Source organism: Bacillus rossius, chromosome 1 (assembly GCF_032445375.1).
Source record: "Bacillus rossius redtenbacheri isolate Brsri chromosome 1, Brsri_v3, whole genome shotgun sequence".
Classification (NCBI taxonomy): domain Eukaryota; kingdom Metazoa; phylum Arthropoda; class Insecta; order Phasmatodea; family Bacillidae; genus Bacillus; species Bacillus rossius.
Genome location: NC_086330.1, coordinates 346,943,366 through 346,963,499, shown reverse-complemented (window position 1 = coordinate 346,963,499; position 20,134 = coordinate 346,943,366). Strand labels below are relative to the sequence as shown.

At 39.3% G+C, this 20,134-nt stretch overlaps 1 protein-coding gene across 4 annotated transcripts in view; it reads right to left on the bottom strand.

The window, feature by feature from the left end:
• Positions 1-20,134, bottom strand: part of LOC134528181 (putative protein kinase C delta type homolog) — a 152,110-nt gene that overhangs the window by 33,971 nt on the left and 98,005 nt on the right. For 2 of the 4 annotated variants that reach the window (XM_063361567.1, XM_063361568.1), the window contains exon 1: positions 2,150-6,131. The exons of the other annotated variants lie outside the window; for them this stretch is intronic. In XM_063361567.1, the coding sequence (XP_063217637.1) occupies positions 2,150-6,041 (3,892 nt within the window). In that variant the 5' untranslated portion in view covers positions 6,042-6,131. Of the gene's footprint in view, positions 1-2,149; positions 6,132-20,134 lie in introns of those variants that run through there. 4 annotated transcript variants of the gene reach the window in all.

Here is a 20,134-nt window from a genome sequence, read left to right as displayed (position 1 = left end):
GATAATTGTTTCTGATGAAACATTTTTATAATGTTAGCGTCAACTATAGACAAATTTTACGTAACGACATTTTACAATTTATTTTTGACGGTCAAATAATAAATAACATTTTAGATCGGTACGTTTATAAATCGTAACTTACAGAGTATGTAGTCTTCGCACAGACGCTTTTGTGACTGGAAGAGACCCGCTGACAGAACTTCTCAATCTAAAAATAAACTTTTTTTTCACCAATACGGGCCGGTATTATTCGATATAAAGTGAACTGTTATGATTTAGCACGTGCATCGTGTAATTTTGTAGATGTCAGCTTCTATATTTTAACTAATAAACCTTAAAATGGCATGCACCGTTGAATGGCCTACAAAATTTCGAATGAAATGTGGAAGTAAAATGGTTTCCTGACTATTTCCAACAAATACAGATCAAGCAAAATAACAATAAGTCTTTTAAAAAAATTGTTGAAATAGTCTCCAAAAATATAATTTCAAAAATTATCTTTAAAATGTTAGAAACTAACAAAAATAATAAAATAGAATGATTTTAAAAGACAGATAAATAAAATTTCTTCACACAAAAATGTTAATTGCTTTCCTTTGTTATAACAAAAATGCACACCTGTTTATTTAAAAATATCGCAAATCTACAGAAAAAGTACACTTCAATACAAGATAGTTACTTGTTTAGAGGAGTATGCCATTTTCTTGTCAGTATTTTAAAAAAATACGCAGGAGCATGCATAAATAATAATAATAAAATAAAGGTTTGGTTACCAAAAGATACCACTGCATAAATAACATAAATGTGTAAATAACTGCACGGTACGTATAAAATGCATTATTTTTTCTAGATACTCAATTGAGTTTACTAAAGTACAACAAAAATATTTTTAATGTTGTATATAATACTCATTATTTTAATTGGAAAATATTTATTATCATTATTTTCCGATGAAAATTCCTAGTCAAAAGCAGCAGATGACGTAACTTTAAGCATTATTTTTGAAGTGGCAATAATGCTCCAGAAGTTTCTTGAACATGTATAAGTGCATGGGCCATTTAAATATAAGATTCTGCATACCTGAAAGCTTTTTCGTTACAGACAACTACTTGTTTGACCGTTATTTTTCATGAAAATATTTAAATTTTATTTAAACATGTTTATTACGGAAAATTTGCAGTCGTGTACTAATACATGTACTAACAGAGAAAACTGGGTTTAATATAATGGTATCGTAATACAACAATAAAACTGCATCTCAGAAAGTTTAATGGAGCTGTTTTAGCGAATGTTAAATTCTCAATTAATAATTATAGCCTTTGCGCAGATGCAACTCCATTGTCCATTAGTAAAATATTGATATATACCTAGGATCAATTATATTACAATGATTGTTTACATCTCTTCATAGAGTGTTTCATTATTCAGAAACGAAACGTATGCTTTCTGAAACATTGTAATATTTCTGCAACATTAAATATATGATATGTTTGTATCTTAATGGATATTTTTAAGTTAATTAACTTTATTTTCTCGGAATAATTTAAAGTCGCCAACCAACAGTTTTGAGACAGGCAAAATACTCCTAGCGCCGGGTAGAATACGTCAAGAGTACGTAGCAGAACTGGAAAAGTTGAGTAGGGCGTAAACGCTGAGAGTTAGGTTACTCCAGAAGAGAAAAGTACGAGTTGCCGCAACGCTTGCGAGTGCTAGTTCGAGAAACTCTCGTGCCCGGGTGTACCGTGCTTGCTGCGGGCTCCGGAGACTGTCGAACCCGGGGTCGTCGGAGGAAGACCTGCGCCGGATCTGCCCGGACCAGTGGCGTAGCCAGGATTTGTGTATGGAGGGTGTTAAGAAGAAAGAGCCCCCCCCCCCCCCCCGTATTAAAGCGGGGGGTCCGGGGTCCTCCCACGGGAAAATTTGTATTTTAAGGTGTAAAATAGTGCTATTTTAGCAGTTTTCGGTTCTTAAATTTAAATATTGTAATGGTAAAAGTTTTATTAATTTTAATATGAAATTTGTTTGAGTGATGAATAAGAAATTAATTAAAGATTTTGTGCTAAGGGGGGGGGGGGGGTTGAACCCCTTAACCCCCCTCCCCCCCCCCCCTTGGCTAAGCCCCTGGCCCGGACGGACCCTGAGTCCTCACCTTCCTCGTCGGACTCCTCCGTCGACGAGTCCTCGTCCTCGGAGCTGCTCCCCTCCTCTTCACTGTCGCCCGCCCCTTCTCCCGGCGAGGTCTTCGGCCCCCTGGCGGTGTCTGCCGCGGTCTCCGTCTCCCCTCCCGCCGCATCCTCTTCTTCAGCGAGCGACGAGCTGTCCGCTGCAGCCACTGAGGTGCCTTCCGCGACTGTTGCGCTCCCTGGACCACCGGCTGAACCATCCGATGCAAACGCCGAACTGCCCGCTGCAGCCACTGACCTGCCTCCCGTGGCTACGGAACTGACCAATGAGCTCCCTGGACTACTCGACGTCACTGGAGGGTCCGCAGGTTCCCTACCTCTAGTTTCAGTCTCCTTTGAAGTATCCCCATCAGGCTTTCGCTCAGAAGTCACTTCTTCGGGCGTTGACGTCTTCGCACCCTTTATCTTCTCCTGAGTCCGTCCAAGTTTGGCCGTCTTCGATAATTTTTCGCCTTCAGTTGAGATCGTGTTTGGGCATGAGCTGTCGGGCTTTGCGGACTTCTGCACAGTTTTCACAGCAATTCTCTCGTGAGATGTTTTCGCGACGATGCTTGTATTTTCTTCTTTTTTTGTAACCACTTTTGCAGTTTCTGCTTTAGTTGCACTTTGAATCATTTCGAGCCGTGAACTAGATTTTTTGTCATTTTCTGAACTAGGCTTCTTATTGATGTCACATTTTAGGCCGTCTGGAGTTGCTCCATGTTGAAGAGTTGAGAAATTTAAAGATTTATCCTCCGTCAGATTTGTAGACTGTTTAATATTTACGTTATCGAGCTTCTCTAATGTATGTTGATTTAGCACTTCACTCTCCGTCTCTTGTTTGGCTGAAGCTTTATTGTTTTCTGAAACATGCTCTAAACTGTCTTTGTCTGCAGAGAAAATTTTCTCATTTTCTTTCGACGTCTCTTTATCACTGAGGCTTTTTACTCTTACAGTGGATTTAATCTGGGTAACAACGTCTTCTCTTAACGACTGCGTTGTCTTAAGTTTAAGTTCTGATTGTTTATCAACAAAATCCGTACTTTTTATTTTCGGATCTATTTTAAGACCGCATTTGTTTAACCTCCTGTCTTCAGTTGGTCCTAATGACTTATTTTTATCAATTAAAGACTTTACAGTTCCTAAAGATTTATAATCTAAACTCTGGGAAATTTTTTTCAGTGACACTACTAGTTCTTTCTCGTCAGTAATCAATTTAACACAACCACTTTCTGAACCGTTTATGTTCACTTTTTCTCTTAAAGTCGAACAAGAAGATACATTAGTGCTCATCTCCGCAAGCTGCGAGAGTGACTTCATCACTTCAAGATAAGGTTTACTTTCTTCTTCCTGCTTAATAGTTAGAGATTTTCCTGCTTCCAATGTGTTGTCAAGCTCTTCGTACATTAGTTTTAGCTTGGATGGCTTATTTGTCTCACACATTAGTTTACTTTTGGTAGCACAATCAGTACGAAGCCCGCTGGTTTGATTGTCTTTAACTTTTGTCCCTTCTTCGCTGCTTTTCAATTCTTCTAATGTAACTGAGCTGCTGACACGAGATTCCGGGACAGTCGCAGGAAGCTCCGATGATGACTTTTCAATAAACGAAATGTCTTTTGTTGCTTGGGTTCTGATTGTTTCACTCGAAGATACTGTGATTTCAGATAGGTACGAAGATGATTTGAGTGGAATGTTTTGCATGTCTTTTGTACTATCAAATCCTTCGTTTGGAAATTTTTTTAACTTATCACATGCATTTAAGCTTAATTCAGATTTTTGTTCAGAGCTTTTGTTTACCTTTTGAATTGCTGCTTTTTTGTTGTCGTTAGGCACTTTGTACTTCTTAACAGCAGGTTTGCTTTTTTTAGTCTCGTTAACAATTTCATGTGTGTGAGTTTCCGAGTTTTCCTCTCTTTGCTCTGGTATAGTACCCGAAAGTGTTCTTTGGTAACGCAAAACAGTTCTTCCTGACTCCACTACTTCTGTAACAGATGGTGATTTCAAAAGAGCCCAAAAATCAACAGGTTCATCTGTTGATGAGTTTTCTTCACCTTCACCACCAGTTGTTTTCGTGCTCGTATTAATGGTATCCACTTCTGTTACGTTTCGAGAACTTGCAAAAGTACTAACATGCTTAAAGTGTTGGTGTTGCAAATCACTAGAAGAAATTTTGAGGTTTAATTTAAGTTTCGTGAATGCTTTTGGATTTCCATCTTTTTTGCTTGGTGAAATGACTGAATCACTTGGTTGGTTACTGATCCCGCTGGCATCTCCTTGCAGCTTCTTTGTCACATGTGTTTTATTATAAATTTTAGATAGAGCTTCGGCTTCCTTTGCAGCAGTAGCACTGAGAATATTTTTCTTGTCTTTTTCTATGACAGGAATGTTACGAAACTGTGAAGTTCTCGGCAGTTCTTTTGTTTCCTCCACATGCATTTTAGCTAAGCTGATATCCTCAGTTGATTTTCTTTGAGCCAAAATGGGCAAATGTTCTTTATTTTCAACATTCGGTACACTGAGGTTATTTATTGTCTTTGAATTTTTTTGCTCGGGAGGGTTTTGCAGTGATGTTTCAATATTTTCTTTTTCGGATGATTTATGATGAATCACAGTTACTGATTTAGATTCATCTTGATCTACTGCGTGGACCTCATTACTTTCACTATCAGAACACGAACTCTTAATACCAATGTTTTTATCGAGCACTGTTTCGTTGACCTCATGTAATATGCCATTCATTCGATGATCTTGAGTGGAAAACGTGTCTTTAATTTCCAGTGATGAATTATCGCTCGCATTTATTGACGATGGAATAATACCATGCATATTGTCTTTAAGTTTTTTTGACATCAAATACCTTTTTATCTGTTTAACACTTTTCCTCAAGTCACACGAGTCATCTTCAACGGTGATTTTGTAACGAAATTTCTTTGGTTTAGATTTGGGTGATGCGTTGGTATTTTCCTCAACTTTCACGTCGTCTACGATTATCCTGAAAGGAAGTCGTTTAGACCTGAGGATAATATCGTCATGGTTATCTACGGACACTTCAAAGGATATCTTATTCTTTTGTTGGTTTGCAGACCCTGGTGTCGTTTCACTTACGCGCTCTTTCCCTTCGCTTGGAATCGGGCAGTCGTTTCCGGGTACCGTGGGACTTTTCACCGCGCTGTCTTCGTCCGGATGCGCGGTTTGTCTGTGCACGAGGGGCGACTCCGAGAGGTAGTCCAAGGACAACTTCCGGATGTGCTTCACGGTGTTCCTCCGCCTCAGCGTGGTCTTCTCGGCGGCGTTCTCCGCCTCGCTGGAGGACTCCTCAAGGTCACCCGTCTTGGACTTCTTCTTCCTCTTCTGCTTCACCTCGGGCTCCGCGCGGGACTGGTCCTGGGCCGTCTCCGCCAATATGCAGTCCAGCACCTCGACCTCCTTGAGCGGCGGCGCCGGCGGCTTGTCCCTGATGAGGAACTTCTCGACGAGCTGCGCCCCGCGGGTCTTCTCCCGGCCGGCCGGGGACGAGGGCGCCTTCTTGGTGTGCAGCCGCACCAAGGGCCGGTCCCGCCGGATGGTGCCCGGCCGCTCGGCGCGCGCCGCCCCGCCGTAGCGCCGCGGCGCCGACACGTCGATGTCGGCCGTGTCGATGTGGACGGGCCGCGGCGCGCGGTAGGCCGGCGCCCTGGACAAGGGGCCCGAGCGGCGCGCGAACACGGGCGACAGCGACGACGCCTCGGAGATGGCGGGCAGCAGCGGCGAGTAGGCGGAGCGCGCCGGCAGCGGGCGGGAGTACACATTGTACCTGCCGGTTGCCGGGAAGAGCAGGTGGTGCTGCGAGGGCGGCGGCCCGCCGCTGTAGTACAGGCTCAGGTCCGAGAAGATGGGCATGGCTCAGGCGCGGTCCGACACGCTCCGCATCGCCGGGCAGCAGAGAGAGAGAGAGAGTGAGAGAGAGAGAGAGAGGTGCGCGCTCGCCAGGTCCCGCCCAGGCACTGAGCGGCGGAGCGCGGGAACTCACACACGGCCAGATCTAAACATAGCGCATTGTCTGTTTTGCCGCGATGGATCTGCGCAACCGTCTCCCCTCCCCGCTCCCGCCGGTCACGAGGCCTCGCGAGGCCCCTGCGCGCTGACTGCGAACACTCGCGGGGACTTGAGTTATTCTCCGCGCTCTGCCGCGTTTGGTGATTGCGAACCAAACACGCGGCGTGTGTTCCGTTATGATCCGCGACATCTGTGGGACACATTATGAATCAGTGACGTCAAAGGTCCGGCAAACACTGAATAATTAACGTGTACGTTAAATAAACTATTATGTCAGTGAAATATGGAAATTTTGTTTCACCAATAAATTAAATGTCCTTTTTTTTTTCAGATTTTATTTATATTTAGGGCATCTAAACTATCGTTGATTTGCTTGATAATTATTTCATTTATAGATGGAGAGAAGTAAATGTAGTGTTGCCAATGTTGCAATACCTGTGAATTTCCATATAAAGCATAGAACCATAGATAAGAATACTACCGTAACAGTTCCTAACTTCAAATATTGTTTACGTTGGACTTCATTGTAAATAGGTTTGGCTCCTTAACAGTCCCAGCTATGATAAAAAGAAAATCGTGTCACTGAAATTTCACATTATTTAATACTTATTATAGTTTAATTGGAACGCTAACATCTTATTCATTTCACACCACCAACTGTTACACATGGGGTGTATAACCTAAAACCGGTGAGATAAATGCCGTCTTAAATGTGTGTTCATACTTGAAGGATACGATGCACACCGTCATAACGTCATAAATATTAGTGCTTAGGCGTCACGCTTGCTTTGGGAGCATGTATGATTCTCGCTCAACTTGGGCTACTAGCTATGAGTATCTACTCGTAACCGTGGTGGTAGTTTCAAATTTTGGAACCTTCCGAATCGTAACTAGGCAACTGAAATCCTAAAATAAATGGATAGCCTACAGTCCACAGAGATGAAAGCCATAACCACTACCCGAAACGTTCCGAAGTTTACCGAAGTAAAATGTTAGGTTAGGTTCGATTCATTCAGTGTAATAAATAAAAGTGGTTTATGTTTTTGATTAGAAGGGTAGATTAGGTTAGTTTATTGTAACTAAAAGGAAAGATTGGTTAGGTTATGTTATCGTTATTTAAAATACTCTTTGACAGAAAAATATATAATTCCTTGCAACATGGTGTTTTATTTTCCACAAGGATCGGAAAATTTCGAAACATTTTCTAACTATTTGGTCGTGGCATACCACCACCCTCATGGTAACTCTTATATACGCTGTCCAACTATTCATCCATACCATCCTCTGTATCCTGTAAACTCCTAAGCAATTAATGCATGCCCTTGCATGCCGCATGTCTGCGCCCATGGTTTTCCCTGTGTCCATGCAGGTTTTTACCTGGGCCCAACTTAGCATACTATTAAGATATGGGAGTCATTAATGGCGCCAATCGCTGCCATGGATGGCCAATCCCCGGACACGGTCCCTGCATGGCTAATCCCAACATGACAAGATTTCGGCCTGAGACACACCTAGGTCCCTCCCTAACCCGGACCCTCATACAAATACACTTAGTTTTTAGTTAGGTTAGGGGGAAAAAAATCTGTCACGGCTCTCATCTCTGTAAAATGCAGGCTCCCCAAACTAAAGTAACTGTAAAAAAATAACACAATCTGGTTCATTGCAAGGCTTACGGGGAACAGAGTTACTGACTGCACCAGAAGTAAACATTACCGCGCCTCTTTCACGCACGACTGCTCGCCGAGAGAAACACAATCAATCCGGCGCAGTGCTGCCAACTGGCGCGCATCCACGCGGCTCGTACCTTCTGGGAGTCGACTTCGGTATTCCTAGCTAATCGAGCAGCTATTTGCGGTGCTCTTGCTCACCGCTGTCAAACCACTTTTCAGCATCTGCCGCTGGCCGTTGTGGGCGTTGCAACCCTTTCAAAGAGCCGGCGAGATCTACTGCTGGACATGCCTCAGCGGAGCGTTTTGAAACTCGCTGAGAAACAGCTGCTTGCGATAAATGTGGGAGGTCTTCAACCCGGCCCTTTTCTCTGGATTATTACACATCAATATACTTATGACGGGAACATCAAAAGTAAAATAATGTACAACACACCAAAAAAAATTGGTTGTCTGTAAAGTCGGTTTACGGACGATAGTTTAACGTGACAACGTCATAACAAAACATTGATGGAATGATTGCATACTTTTATGAATCAAATTGAATCATTTTTATTGAATTATCAATATTTTGTATGGATACAAAGAAGGAGTGAAATGAAATATACAATTTAATTGATAAATTTACTTTTATTTGCACTCATTAATTCAAATATGTTTAATACTTTAACAACTAGATTATTTTAACTATAACTTTTATACATGTTTGCTATTTAACTTCTTCAAATCTGTGTTATTATTTTTAGGATAGGACGATGATATGAAAAGTAGGAAACGAATGGGAGTGTTTTAAGTTTAAGTGCCTCGAAAAAGTCAAAACGATGGTTGTTCCAATCGAGTGGAAGAGAGATAGATGCGGTGCAAGATTACAATGAGCGTAACGGGACACAGTGTAACGGGACAATGTGCGTAACGGGACAGCCGGAGTTCATCGATTTATTAGACGTTGTTACGTCAAAAAAATTTTTTCTGTAGTTTAACAAAAGTTTCCTTTGGAAAACAGTTGTCAAAGGAAATATATTTTTCGAGACAATACTAAGTATTTATTGCGTAGTTTGGCACATAATTTTAAGATATATTAATTGATGTTTCAACCAAACATTTTTTTTTAAACCATGGAAAAGATAATCGAATGTTCTACAATTTGACTTTATTTTGTTGTATCATGCTTAATTTGTGCGCAGTCAATACTGGAAAGCCATGCAGGGAACGTTTTCCAAATATGGAGGTATTGGGATACACCAAGCATAAATTCCTGGGGAAAAATCCGAATACAATATTACTGCGAACATTTTTTGTTTGTAGCGATACAGTTTTTTTCGTGTAAAGATACGAATTTACAAATATTTGTAATTCTACATTAATATTTATGTTCCATTAAAAAAATTACAGTTTACTGAGGTATCTAAACCATATTCTAATAATCGGATGTAACATTAGAAATAAAGAAAGAAAACAAATGAGGGTTTGTCTTCTACAAAAAATCATTACGAAAATATACCCGTGAAATGCAATCCACTGTATTGAAATGAAAACCGACAGTCAAAATGAACACTGTACGAACTAAAAGAAAAAGATTCCCGTTCGGCACAGCCTACAGGCATAGGTAGATTTCGAAGCAACTATTTTTTTTGTGGAAATTTTTTAAAATCTTTTATAAACTCTTGGAACATTTTAAGAACTGAATGTTTATAAAAACATATATGTTCACCAATTTAAAAAAAAATCGATTTAAATTTTCTCATATTCCATGCAGCAAAAATATTTTGAATGATATTAACTTAATGCATCCAGCATTGAATGTCTTAAAGAATATACCGATATGCCTAATAAGGTAGTTAGGAAATAATTTTTTTCATCCAATCACTAGTTTTTATCCCTTGCACTAATACATGGTCGTATAAAATATTGTCTGGACCAAAGTTTAAGGTAATATTAAGATGGTTATTAATACGTTCTGACGAATTTGATACTAAGGAAGTTAAATACATACAGACACACGCACACACACACAGATATATATATACATACACACATATATATTTATTTATTTAACCCTATACAATCAAGAGCGTAGGCAGAATTTCCTATCGTGGTTGGAAAGGGGGAGCAAGGCGTGTGTAACATTTCATTAGCTGCGTTTTCTTTCAAATTCGTTTAGCTTTTAGGTAAGAATAAAAGTTTTTTTTTTTTAATTTTTTAGAATTTCTTAAGATTTTCTAAGGTGGGGTGGGTAGAAATATCCCCATCTTCCATCCCCCTCCAACGTATGTACTCCCTTGCATATAAGCGTATAAAAGGTTTTGTGCATGGACATTCGAACACATAACCCTAGATTTATTTTAAATGTATGCTTAATCAAAGACGCAAAAATTGCAAGATTCGTATTGAAGGATCGTGGTGGAGGTGGGGGGATGTGATCTGCGATCAAAGGGTTGTGCGTGTGGGTTTAACAGACACAAACCATCTGATTTGGTTTTCTAGGTCCTTGTGCATGTAACATGCAAAACGTTTTACTCAAAGCATAGTTTTGGCGTTGTTATACCCTGTTTCAAAGGATTGCCTCCACAGCGATTGGGCTTTATAATTCTAAGGAGAGGGGAGGATAAACCCTGATTCCTCGCGTCTATACCTATCCCTCCCCCTCCCTACCCAACTCGATACACGATAATACTGTTTCCAAGCAAATTATTAAAGGCTTCTTGGCAACTCAATTTGAACAACTTTTTCGTAATTCAATACCCATAAGTTAATTATTTGTTTTATTTATATTGAGCCTAATTTCTGGAAGACAACGAGGTCATTCCAGAAGTAAATATACAGATTGGAGTGCATACTATCTTATATACACTTAAACTGCGATCTCATTGGACAATGAAGTACGTTTTTACACGCCTCGCAGGATAAGAAACCGATGGCAACATTACACAATTCAAATGACCGAATGACGTGCAATGCGGTTGGGTAGGTAAAATGTCGAAGTAGCCCATGACTAGGGCCATGCATATTTCGCGAAAAGATTCCGAGACCAGCTGAAAGTTAAAACATTGTAGCATCGTCTGTGTTTCGTGATTGGGCCAGTTTCTTTCAGGTGCATGTCGATTGTCAAAACACCAATCACAGTAATTCACCGCGGAAGCCAACGCTTCCTGAGTGGCTGAGCTAAACAAGGCAACTACTTATCTCGCAGACGGCCGCCAATCACAAGGAAGAAACCGCTGGTGCGCGTATACCTTATTGCAGTCTAATAGGCGTTCAGCTTTATTCGCGAAAAATGCCTGCCCCTACACATGACCAATTGACACCTTCTTACAAGGGCGTATATAGGGGGGCCCAGGCCCCCCCCCCCCCCGAAATCAGAAGAAAAAAATAAAAATTAATAGACCTTGCATGTAAGGCTGATAACTAAAGTTTATAGTGCAGGATAACATTAATTAAGCACTACACAAATATTTTTTAAGAAAATGAAACTATTAGAATTACATATTTTTAGACCCTTATAATGTTTCGTGGTTTCGTGGTTGTGCATAAGTGTTTTCAGGCAAAGTGGAACTTTGTTAGACAGGTGATACTCTTACCATTTAGGATTCCAAATCCAATAATTAAAGTTACATTGAACCCCGAATTTACGTATGCTTAGGTTTTACGAGGGGTGGCAAGGGGAGAATATTATCCAGGGGATGGAGAGGTAAGCCATGTCATGATGCCGCCTGCCGCCGTCGCGCCAGCCAGCCGGACTAGTGTCGCGCGCCCACTTACTTTGTAGAAGCTATGTACCGTCGCCACATTTATAAACGCAATGTCAGATTTATTTTACTCCTCTTATAGGAACATAATTTATAGTATTAAAGACCATACAAAATAAATGTTGTGCGTTAACGAATGCTTGTGAGTAGGTGCGGCAAAAATAAACCAATGAAAACATTAGCATTCACTTGTGCCTTTCTTGCGCGGGCTGTCTAAGCGTTACTTCACTGCGCTTCCGCTTGGAGCGCTGAAACTTGTCCTCAATTGTTTACATTGGACTCTCCGTTCTGTGCCCTCCCTTTTCCATAGTTCATTCTTATGTTGTTGGCACGTGTGTTATAATGCTTTATCTGCTTGTCTGTCAAGTTGGTTTATCTGTATCTGTAGCTGTGTTTATTGAGTTGGTGAATGTATCTGCGATCATCTGGATGTTCCTGTTCTGGAATCTTTAATTTTTATTTAAGTAAACTGCATTAATAATGAAGAGACAAGCTTCTATTCAAAACTTTTTTACGAAAAAACAGAGTGTAAATAGACCTGTTAGTGACAGTGCTGACGTTGACTGTGCCAGTAACAATGTTTCTTCTGGTGTCGCAAGTACTAGTGCCGTTGATCCAGCACCAGCTGCGGAAGACTTCAAGCAAGTAAGAAAAAATATATATGATATTGGAAACTATTGTCAAAGCAATTCCGTTCGTTCGTTAACGAATGAAGAAAAAATTACGCTTGTAGAAAATATTTGGAAACCTCATCCTGTATACAAATTTCCTTCTACTTCTAGTAGTTCTTCTAGTTCAAATCATACTAGATCTTTTCAAATGAAATGGCTAGAAGAATTTGAGTGGTTAGCTTTCTCTGAAAAAAAATCAGGGTCTTTTTGTAAATATTGCGTAATATTTTCACACTCCAAAAGTGTAGGAAAAGGAGATCACCAAGAAACAGGAGCATTAATAACAAGGGCTTTTAGTAATTTGAAAAAAGCCAAGGAAATTTTTCGTAAACATGAAAATTGCACGTAACATAAAACATCAGTTTCGATTGCTGAAAACACAAAATCAATTGTTACAAAAAAAACTGAGTGTGTTATAAATCAAGTCAATGCAAAAGGAGATTGAATATTGAAAAAAACAGGGAAAGACTGATCCCTATCATACAAACAATAAGATTTTGTGGAAGACAGCAAATCGCACTAAGAGTTCATCGTGACAGTGGACGTATAAGCCTAGAAGAGCCAGAAAATAATGACGGCAATTTTCGATCACTGCTGAGATACAGAGCAAACAGTGACGATAATGACCTAAAAGACCAGTTAATGAACAGTGGAGGGAGGAGCATGTACACTAGTTCTTTTATTCAAAACGAGCTCATTAACACGTTTGGTCATTTAATCCAATCCCAAATTGTGAAAAATGTCAGGAATTCTATTTTTTATTCCGTTTTAGCAGATGAAACAACCGACATTGGCCAAATAGAACAGTTTTCTCTTTGTGTACGGTATGTTGAAGACCAGTCATACAATATTAGAAAAGATTTCCTAACTTTTGTCCCCGTTTATTACGTTACTGGGGCAGGCTTAGCTAACACAGTGTTAGAGACCTTGTCAAATTTAGGGCTTGACTTAACGAAAATGAGAGGTCAAGTTTACGATGGCGCTGCCACGATGAGAGGGCAATTCAGAGGGGTACAAGCTATTATCAAAGGAAAACTACCACTAGCTTTGTACACACATTGTTCTTCACATAGTCTAAATTTGTGTTTGTCAGATGCAAGTAAAATTCTTTCTATAAGAAATTGTATGGGCGTTATCAAAGAAGTCTGCGGATTCTTCCATATGTCAGCCAAAAGAACTGAAATATTGAAATCAACGATATCTGACTGTTGTCCTGAACAGAAAAAAAAGAAACTTATCTCATTATGTGAAACACGATGGGTGGAAAGGCACGACTCAGTGATTTTATTTAAAGAGATTTTAGAACCAATTCTCCTCTCTCTTTTGAAAATAGAAGAAAAATCAAGTGTCTCAGCACCTAAGGCACATGCTCTTAGTAGTTCCATCAGTCAATTTCAATTTCTTGTTAATATTTTTTTTTGAGCCAGATGCTGTCAACTAAACATAACTTATCTGTGAACCTTCAAAGAAAAAACATAGATCTTTCTCAAGCCATTGCAAATGTTACAAGTGTCTTAGATCTGCTATCTAAACAAAGGGAAAATGCCAATGACAACTTCAAATCCCTGTATGCTCAAGTAAAGGAATTTGCTACAAAACTCGACATTAAAGAAGAGATTCCTAGAGTTTGTCGCCTTCAAACAGCCCGCAACAACGTCCCTTACAGCACAGAAGAAGAATACTACCGACGAGCTGTTTATGTACCTTACCTTGATGATTTTTGTAATTCACTGAAAGAACGCTTTGAATCTCACAAGGATACAGTTGCATCCTTACAACAAATCCTTCCAGAATTTTGTATAAAAACAGATTTATGTTCATTGGAAGCTGCTTTCAATTTCTACGAAGATGATTTGTCACATAGAGAGGTCGTGCAAAGTGAGTTTATGTTGTGGAAAGAAAAGTGGAGTCAGGAAATATCAGAAAATCTTCCCAAAACAGCCATTAGTTCTCTAGAAAAGTGTGACAAGAGTTTCTTCCCTAACATTTATAATCTCTTGAAACTGCTAGCAGTTCTGCCTGTTTCTGTCGCAACCGTAGAAAGAAGCTTCTCAAGCTTAAGAAGATTGAAGACTTACATAAGAAATACCACACCAGAAACTAGGCTTAATGGATTAGCATTACTTTCGATCCATAGAGACATTAAAATAAGCGATGAAGAAGTACTTGATAAATTTGCTAGTAAACCAAGAAATCTGCACTTTTTTTGTAAACGTTACATAAAAAGCGAATTTTTAAAATGTATTTACATCATTACACCCTTTTTATAGCTCAAAAATAATAAACCAACATTCTTTTCCATTGTACAAAATTTACTTTTGTTGGGTTGTTGGGACAAGAGGGAAAAAAATCTTTACTAAAAAAAGGTAACACATTAAGTAAAAAAGAAAAAAGTAAAGGGGAAAGGGAAATTAATATAAACGTGAATACAATTAAATGTTAAATACGCACGTTCGTCAAAACAATTTGTTATTATATAATAAAAAATCAATGCAGTTCTGTTATAAAAATAACCGAAAACCAAAACATAAATAAATAGAAATACTACATATATTGTTTAGTCCTAAAACTTTCCTCAAAACCCTTTGTAAACTTACATAATCATTAAATGATGTTGATTAAAAAAAAGCAAGCATAAATGATGGTAAGCTCGGTCATACTGCCCCCCCCCCCCCCCAAATTATAACCTATATTCGCCACTGCCTTCTTATGTGTGTATAAGTGCGTGGAATGCATCCTGGTATCGGCAAATAACGCGCGAGAGAAGAGTAGGGTTGCATTTTGACGAGTGTTGGGAGTTCGGAATACTATTCGCCGTGTGTCTATGTATTCATCAGTGTTGTCCATTACATACAGTTGAAACCAGCAACGGTGTAGCCCCATGAAATTATTTCAAATCCATCTTTCCCGTGGCAAGTATTTATTCCCAGAGTTTGGCCTTTAAGAACTGAGACACTCTATAGGTAGAGACCGGAAAAATTCGCGGGTTCAAAGACTTCCAGGACAGGCTCCACGATCCTCTGCACACTCGGTGAAATGCCACCCGTTCATTGGCTGCTGACTTGTGAGTCGTCTCGATTGGGTAGCCTGTGATTCGATACTTCTATGATTGAGGGTCTCTAATTGGCCCACAGTCCTCCAGATTTACCAGAGAACCAATGACAGAAGCAGCTCAAAGGTATAACTATTTGAATTTTAACATGTCACTAAATGAATACGAAAATTTTTCCGGTCTCTACCTATAGGGAGTGTACAAACTTTGCGCTATGGGACGCGATTTCAGAACTGCTCGAGATACCAGAGTGGTGTCTATTTCCGAAAATAGTTTAAGAATACGCTGAAGGCTGATGAGCAGTTCGGTTTCGGTATTTCGTTTTTAAACTGTATTTTTAGAAGAGTGAAAATGTATAAAACATGTGTTTTCATAATAACGTTTTAGGCATGAAATATCAGGTATATATTCTTGAAAGCACTCAAGGGACTTTCATTGCTACTTTAACTTTATTTCTCCGCCATCTAATATGATGGTTAATTTTCAAATCTCATAGTTTCTCTATGCAAGACGAGAAGACTGCGCGCTAGTAGAATCCTGCGCTTAGTGATGATGCTGCACTAAAAGTACTAGCGAGATTCGCACTTATCATCCCGCATCACTGAAACAAATACACACTGTTAGAAATTATAAGCAAATTTACGGACTAACCACCAAAGAATAAACCTAAAATAAAGGAAGATTTCTTCATAATTTTAAATAACTGAAACTTCTTAGAAACTACGTCATAATTTGATTTCCTAGTCGTATGTTTCGTTCTAAACAAAGGTAAACACACAAGCGAACAATAGAAGAGTGTTCTGAACATTTTTTTTTTGGAAAGGTGTGTTAATATACCAAGAATATTATTTTGGATTGACGTTCAAAGAGAATGAACTCAGTATCCGTGAATTTACGAAGAGAGCAGTAAGTTGACGAAGATCTCTGGATAATTTGTAACATGCGTTCTTCGGACATTGAAGGAGAGAATTTTTAACAGTGCACCCCTTAAGTACGAGGAATGAGCGCGCCTCGAGACGAGGTGGACCCGGCGGCGACAGCGACGGAGCAGGCTTGTTTTGACAGGCAGTTCGCGGCGATAACGGACAACGGACAGGGGAGGACGTCGCCGGCGACTATACTTAACACCGCTACCGCCGCGACCTTGCGGCCGGGAATAGGGCTTCTGGCAGCGACCGCCGCGCATGCGCGCTTCGAGGTCGAGGTTCCGTCGTCCTCGTTGACATCTCATCCCACTGACAATCGACCCGCTACTTCCTACAACGATGCTCTATACCAGCGGTTCCCAAACGGTGGGTCGCGACTCGATCTTAAAACTATCAGAAACAATCGAATAAACCATCAGAAATGATAAGAAAAATCGAAACAAATCGAATTGTGTGCAAACACTTATATATTGTTAAATAAATAACTGTTTTGCTACAAAGTTCTTATATTTTGTAAACCATTTTCAAATCAGAATACAAATTGTTTATCAATAATCAATCGGTATCTTAAAAAAACCATATATATTTGCAATATTTGATGGTAAATTATATATGTACATAAGGAATGGATACGATACAAATAAGGATTTTTACTCCACCATGGACCGATGGACCATGGAGGGATTCCTATAAGGAAAGGTGGGTCGCCAGCTGAAAAAGTTTGGGAACCATTGCTCTATACTATAAGGTTCATGGCAACATTAGTAGTGGGATACCGATCGTACATGAACGTGACAAAACCACGTGGGCATGTTCCAAAAACAAACGCCAAAAACCAAGATGTTAGCCACCAGCAGCCGAAAACAATACGGCGACCACCAGCAGACTAACTCATAATGGTGACCTCCGGAGTACTTTTAGGATCCAAGATGGTGTCCAAGTTCAAATATCAAGGTCGAAGGTCAATGGTCCCCGAAATCCGCGCTTGCTGGCGAAAATCCAGTCCATCTCCAGACCTCTGGTGCAGGGCCGACATAACTATACTACTTGTGTGCGTCATGGCGGACGTATCTGGTCTGTTCTGGAGGTTGTAAAATGTTCTATCACATGGCGTGACTTAATTCCAACCTAGTTACTATCTCATTTAGATACATATTGCATAAATAAACATTGTATTTAATAATTTTTAAAAAAAATGCGAGTTGGATTACCATTTGCAGAAAAACGCCCCCGTCTTCGTTTAAATTGAATGAGTGGTGATAATTCTGCTGGTGAATTGTTATTCAATGTTGAGTCCATTCTCCAAAGATAGGGGTTGGTATCGGTCAAAATCCACCATCAGTCTATATTTCATTCGGATCACGTAATACGTATAGACAAGAAATATTTCCGGATTCATTTCGTGATATGCTAAAATTCAAATAATTATATCTTTGATTTGCTTCTGCAATTGGTTCACTATTAATCTGGAGGACTCTGGGCCAATCACAAACTCTCGATCAAAGAAGTATCTAATAAAAAGAGACCTAGTTGTAAAGCCTCACAAGTCAGCAGCCAATGAACAAGTGAAGTTTCCCAAAGTATACAGAGGATCGTTGAGTCTATCCTGGATGTCATTAAAACCGCGAATTTTTTCGGTCCCTACGCATACATATTACACCAGTAGGTCAGTGCAATTTAACGCTCCAGTGGTAACTGCAAACACTTCAACGTTAAGGCAGAGCACCTGAGCGGTGTAACTCGGCACTTCTGGCCGAGCTCTCGGTGTAAATCCTGCCAACTTACTGATGATGAAGTCCCGTGTTCTTATTTTACATTTTAGCTCTTGGCACGCGTTGCTTGAAAGGCGAGGCATAGTCCATCTTGAATCCCAAGGAGGTATCAGTCTATGGAATGGGTGTCTGACACAAAGTTGAAGTCACTCTCGTTAGCAAAACAAAACCGAAGTTGTAGCTTGTAAAGAAATTCGCCAAATACACTAGAGGCCAATACCAGACCGCTCCAGGGATTTTGTGAGAAAACCTGGCGTTATCACGTCAATCCGATAGATAGCAGAAGGTATGCCCAGTATGAACCATGGAGGTATTAATCTGCATCTTACTACTTCTTATCTCCATGGTATGAACCATGTATCAGTTTGTGGTACCAACATTATGACAAAGAAAATAACGTTTTTTCTGTCTGTACAGTTTTATGGGGAAAAATTAACCTCAACTGCTTCAAATTCATTAAACAGAATTTTAACATGTTTGACACAAAATAATATAAAATAAAATATTTTGTAGTCACACCTCTTGCCACTAGGTAAATTTCTACTCTCTTCTCTACGTACTAGTCTCAGGTGTCTTTGAAGTCACTGGAAAGAATCCTAAGAATGCCATCATGAATATGTTCGCAACACATCAGCAATGAATTAGCGCTGAACTCCATTAAACGAGAAAAAAAAGTTAACCTTTCCTGATGGGTAAGGGGTGATTCACATTTTGACTTCATTACTAACATGGCAAATATTACACGCACCCATTCCCCACGCTGTTACAGTAATTGTACTGACATTTCCACAAAGAATTCGCCTCAAATGAACAAAGAGTTATTCGTTCTTTCAGATAATAGTTTCTTCGTAGGAACAACACCGTATTTCGAATTTCCACGTTTGGTTTATTCTCTATGAACAGGGTTAACACATATGCGGGCAAGATATACAGGATGTTTTTGCTGTAGTTCTAACCAGTTTTTAAATTTTTTGCTTCTATACCGATATTATACTTGTAGTTAGTGTAGAAGATAACGATAAATTTATGAAGATCACTGGATAATTCATAACCAACGTTCTTCGAGAATTTAAGATGAAATGTTTGAACAGTGCAACTTCTTACCTCCATGTTAATTCCCTCGTACTTTAGACCAACCATTTTTTCAGACGACCCTTATCTCTAAACTACGCAATGGCGTTTTGTATGTTCGAATAGCAAAGATAGAACGTGAGGATTTTTTGGATTATGGTTTTAGTAATCTTCCTAAATCCAAATTAATTGTTTTATAAAGGCCCTGATATTTTTTATTCCTAAAACTTCTTCTTATTTCGCAACTTAAGTATTACTGTAATATATTAAACAAACAGTGACTTGTTTTGACAAGACCTCAAGAAATAAATAAACTATGGTAGGCACTATTCTCAGCTTCACATGCAGAAAAAATATCTTACTATAACAAAATATTCCTTTGAAGAAACCTGTTACCAAGAAATTGTTTGTAATACGACCAGAAAGATATTTTAGCTTTGTACAACACATGGCTATGATAATTTTGCATATATGAAATACGTTTTTCGAGATAATACCGACTGAGTTTTTCTTACGAAAATTGTCACATAATTTAATATTTTAAATGTTATTACTGCGAACATTATTTTGTAGTGATACAGTTGTATTCATGTAAATGTACAAATGTATAAATATCTGTACTTTTACGTGAATATTTATGTTCCGTAAACAAAATAAATTTTCAGTGCACCAAAGTTTTCAAGCCATCTCTTAACGAAAACAATATGTTGAATGATACAGACCTAGCTCCCTTCTGAGCTAAACGAAATCATCATCTAGTATTTTTTTTATTAAAAATGAATATCATAAAAAATGCTGGAACTTTGTCAGTACAGCTGTCCTATTGTCAAGCGCACGTGTGCCGAATATTGGCAAGTAAATTTACATTTTTTCCCCCTTCTGCCTCAGTTAATGCATGGTTTTATCATTTTATTATTATACCTTAGCTTAACGTCTCGTTGAGAACGAGATTATTAGAGACTAATGAACTCGGCCACACAGGCCATAGTTACTGGGGAAGTAAACGGTCACGGCCTTTGTGAAGGCCCTACC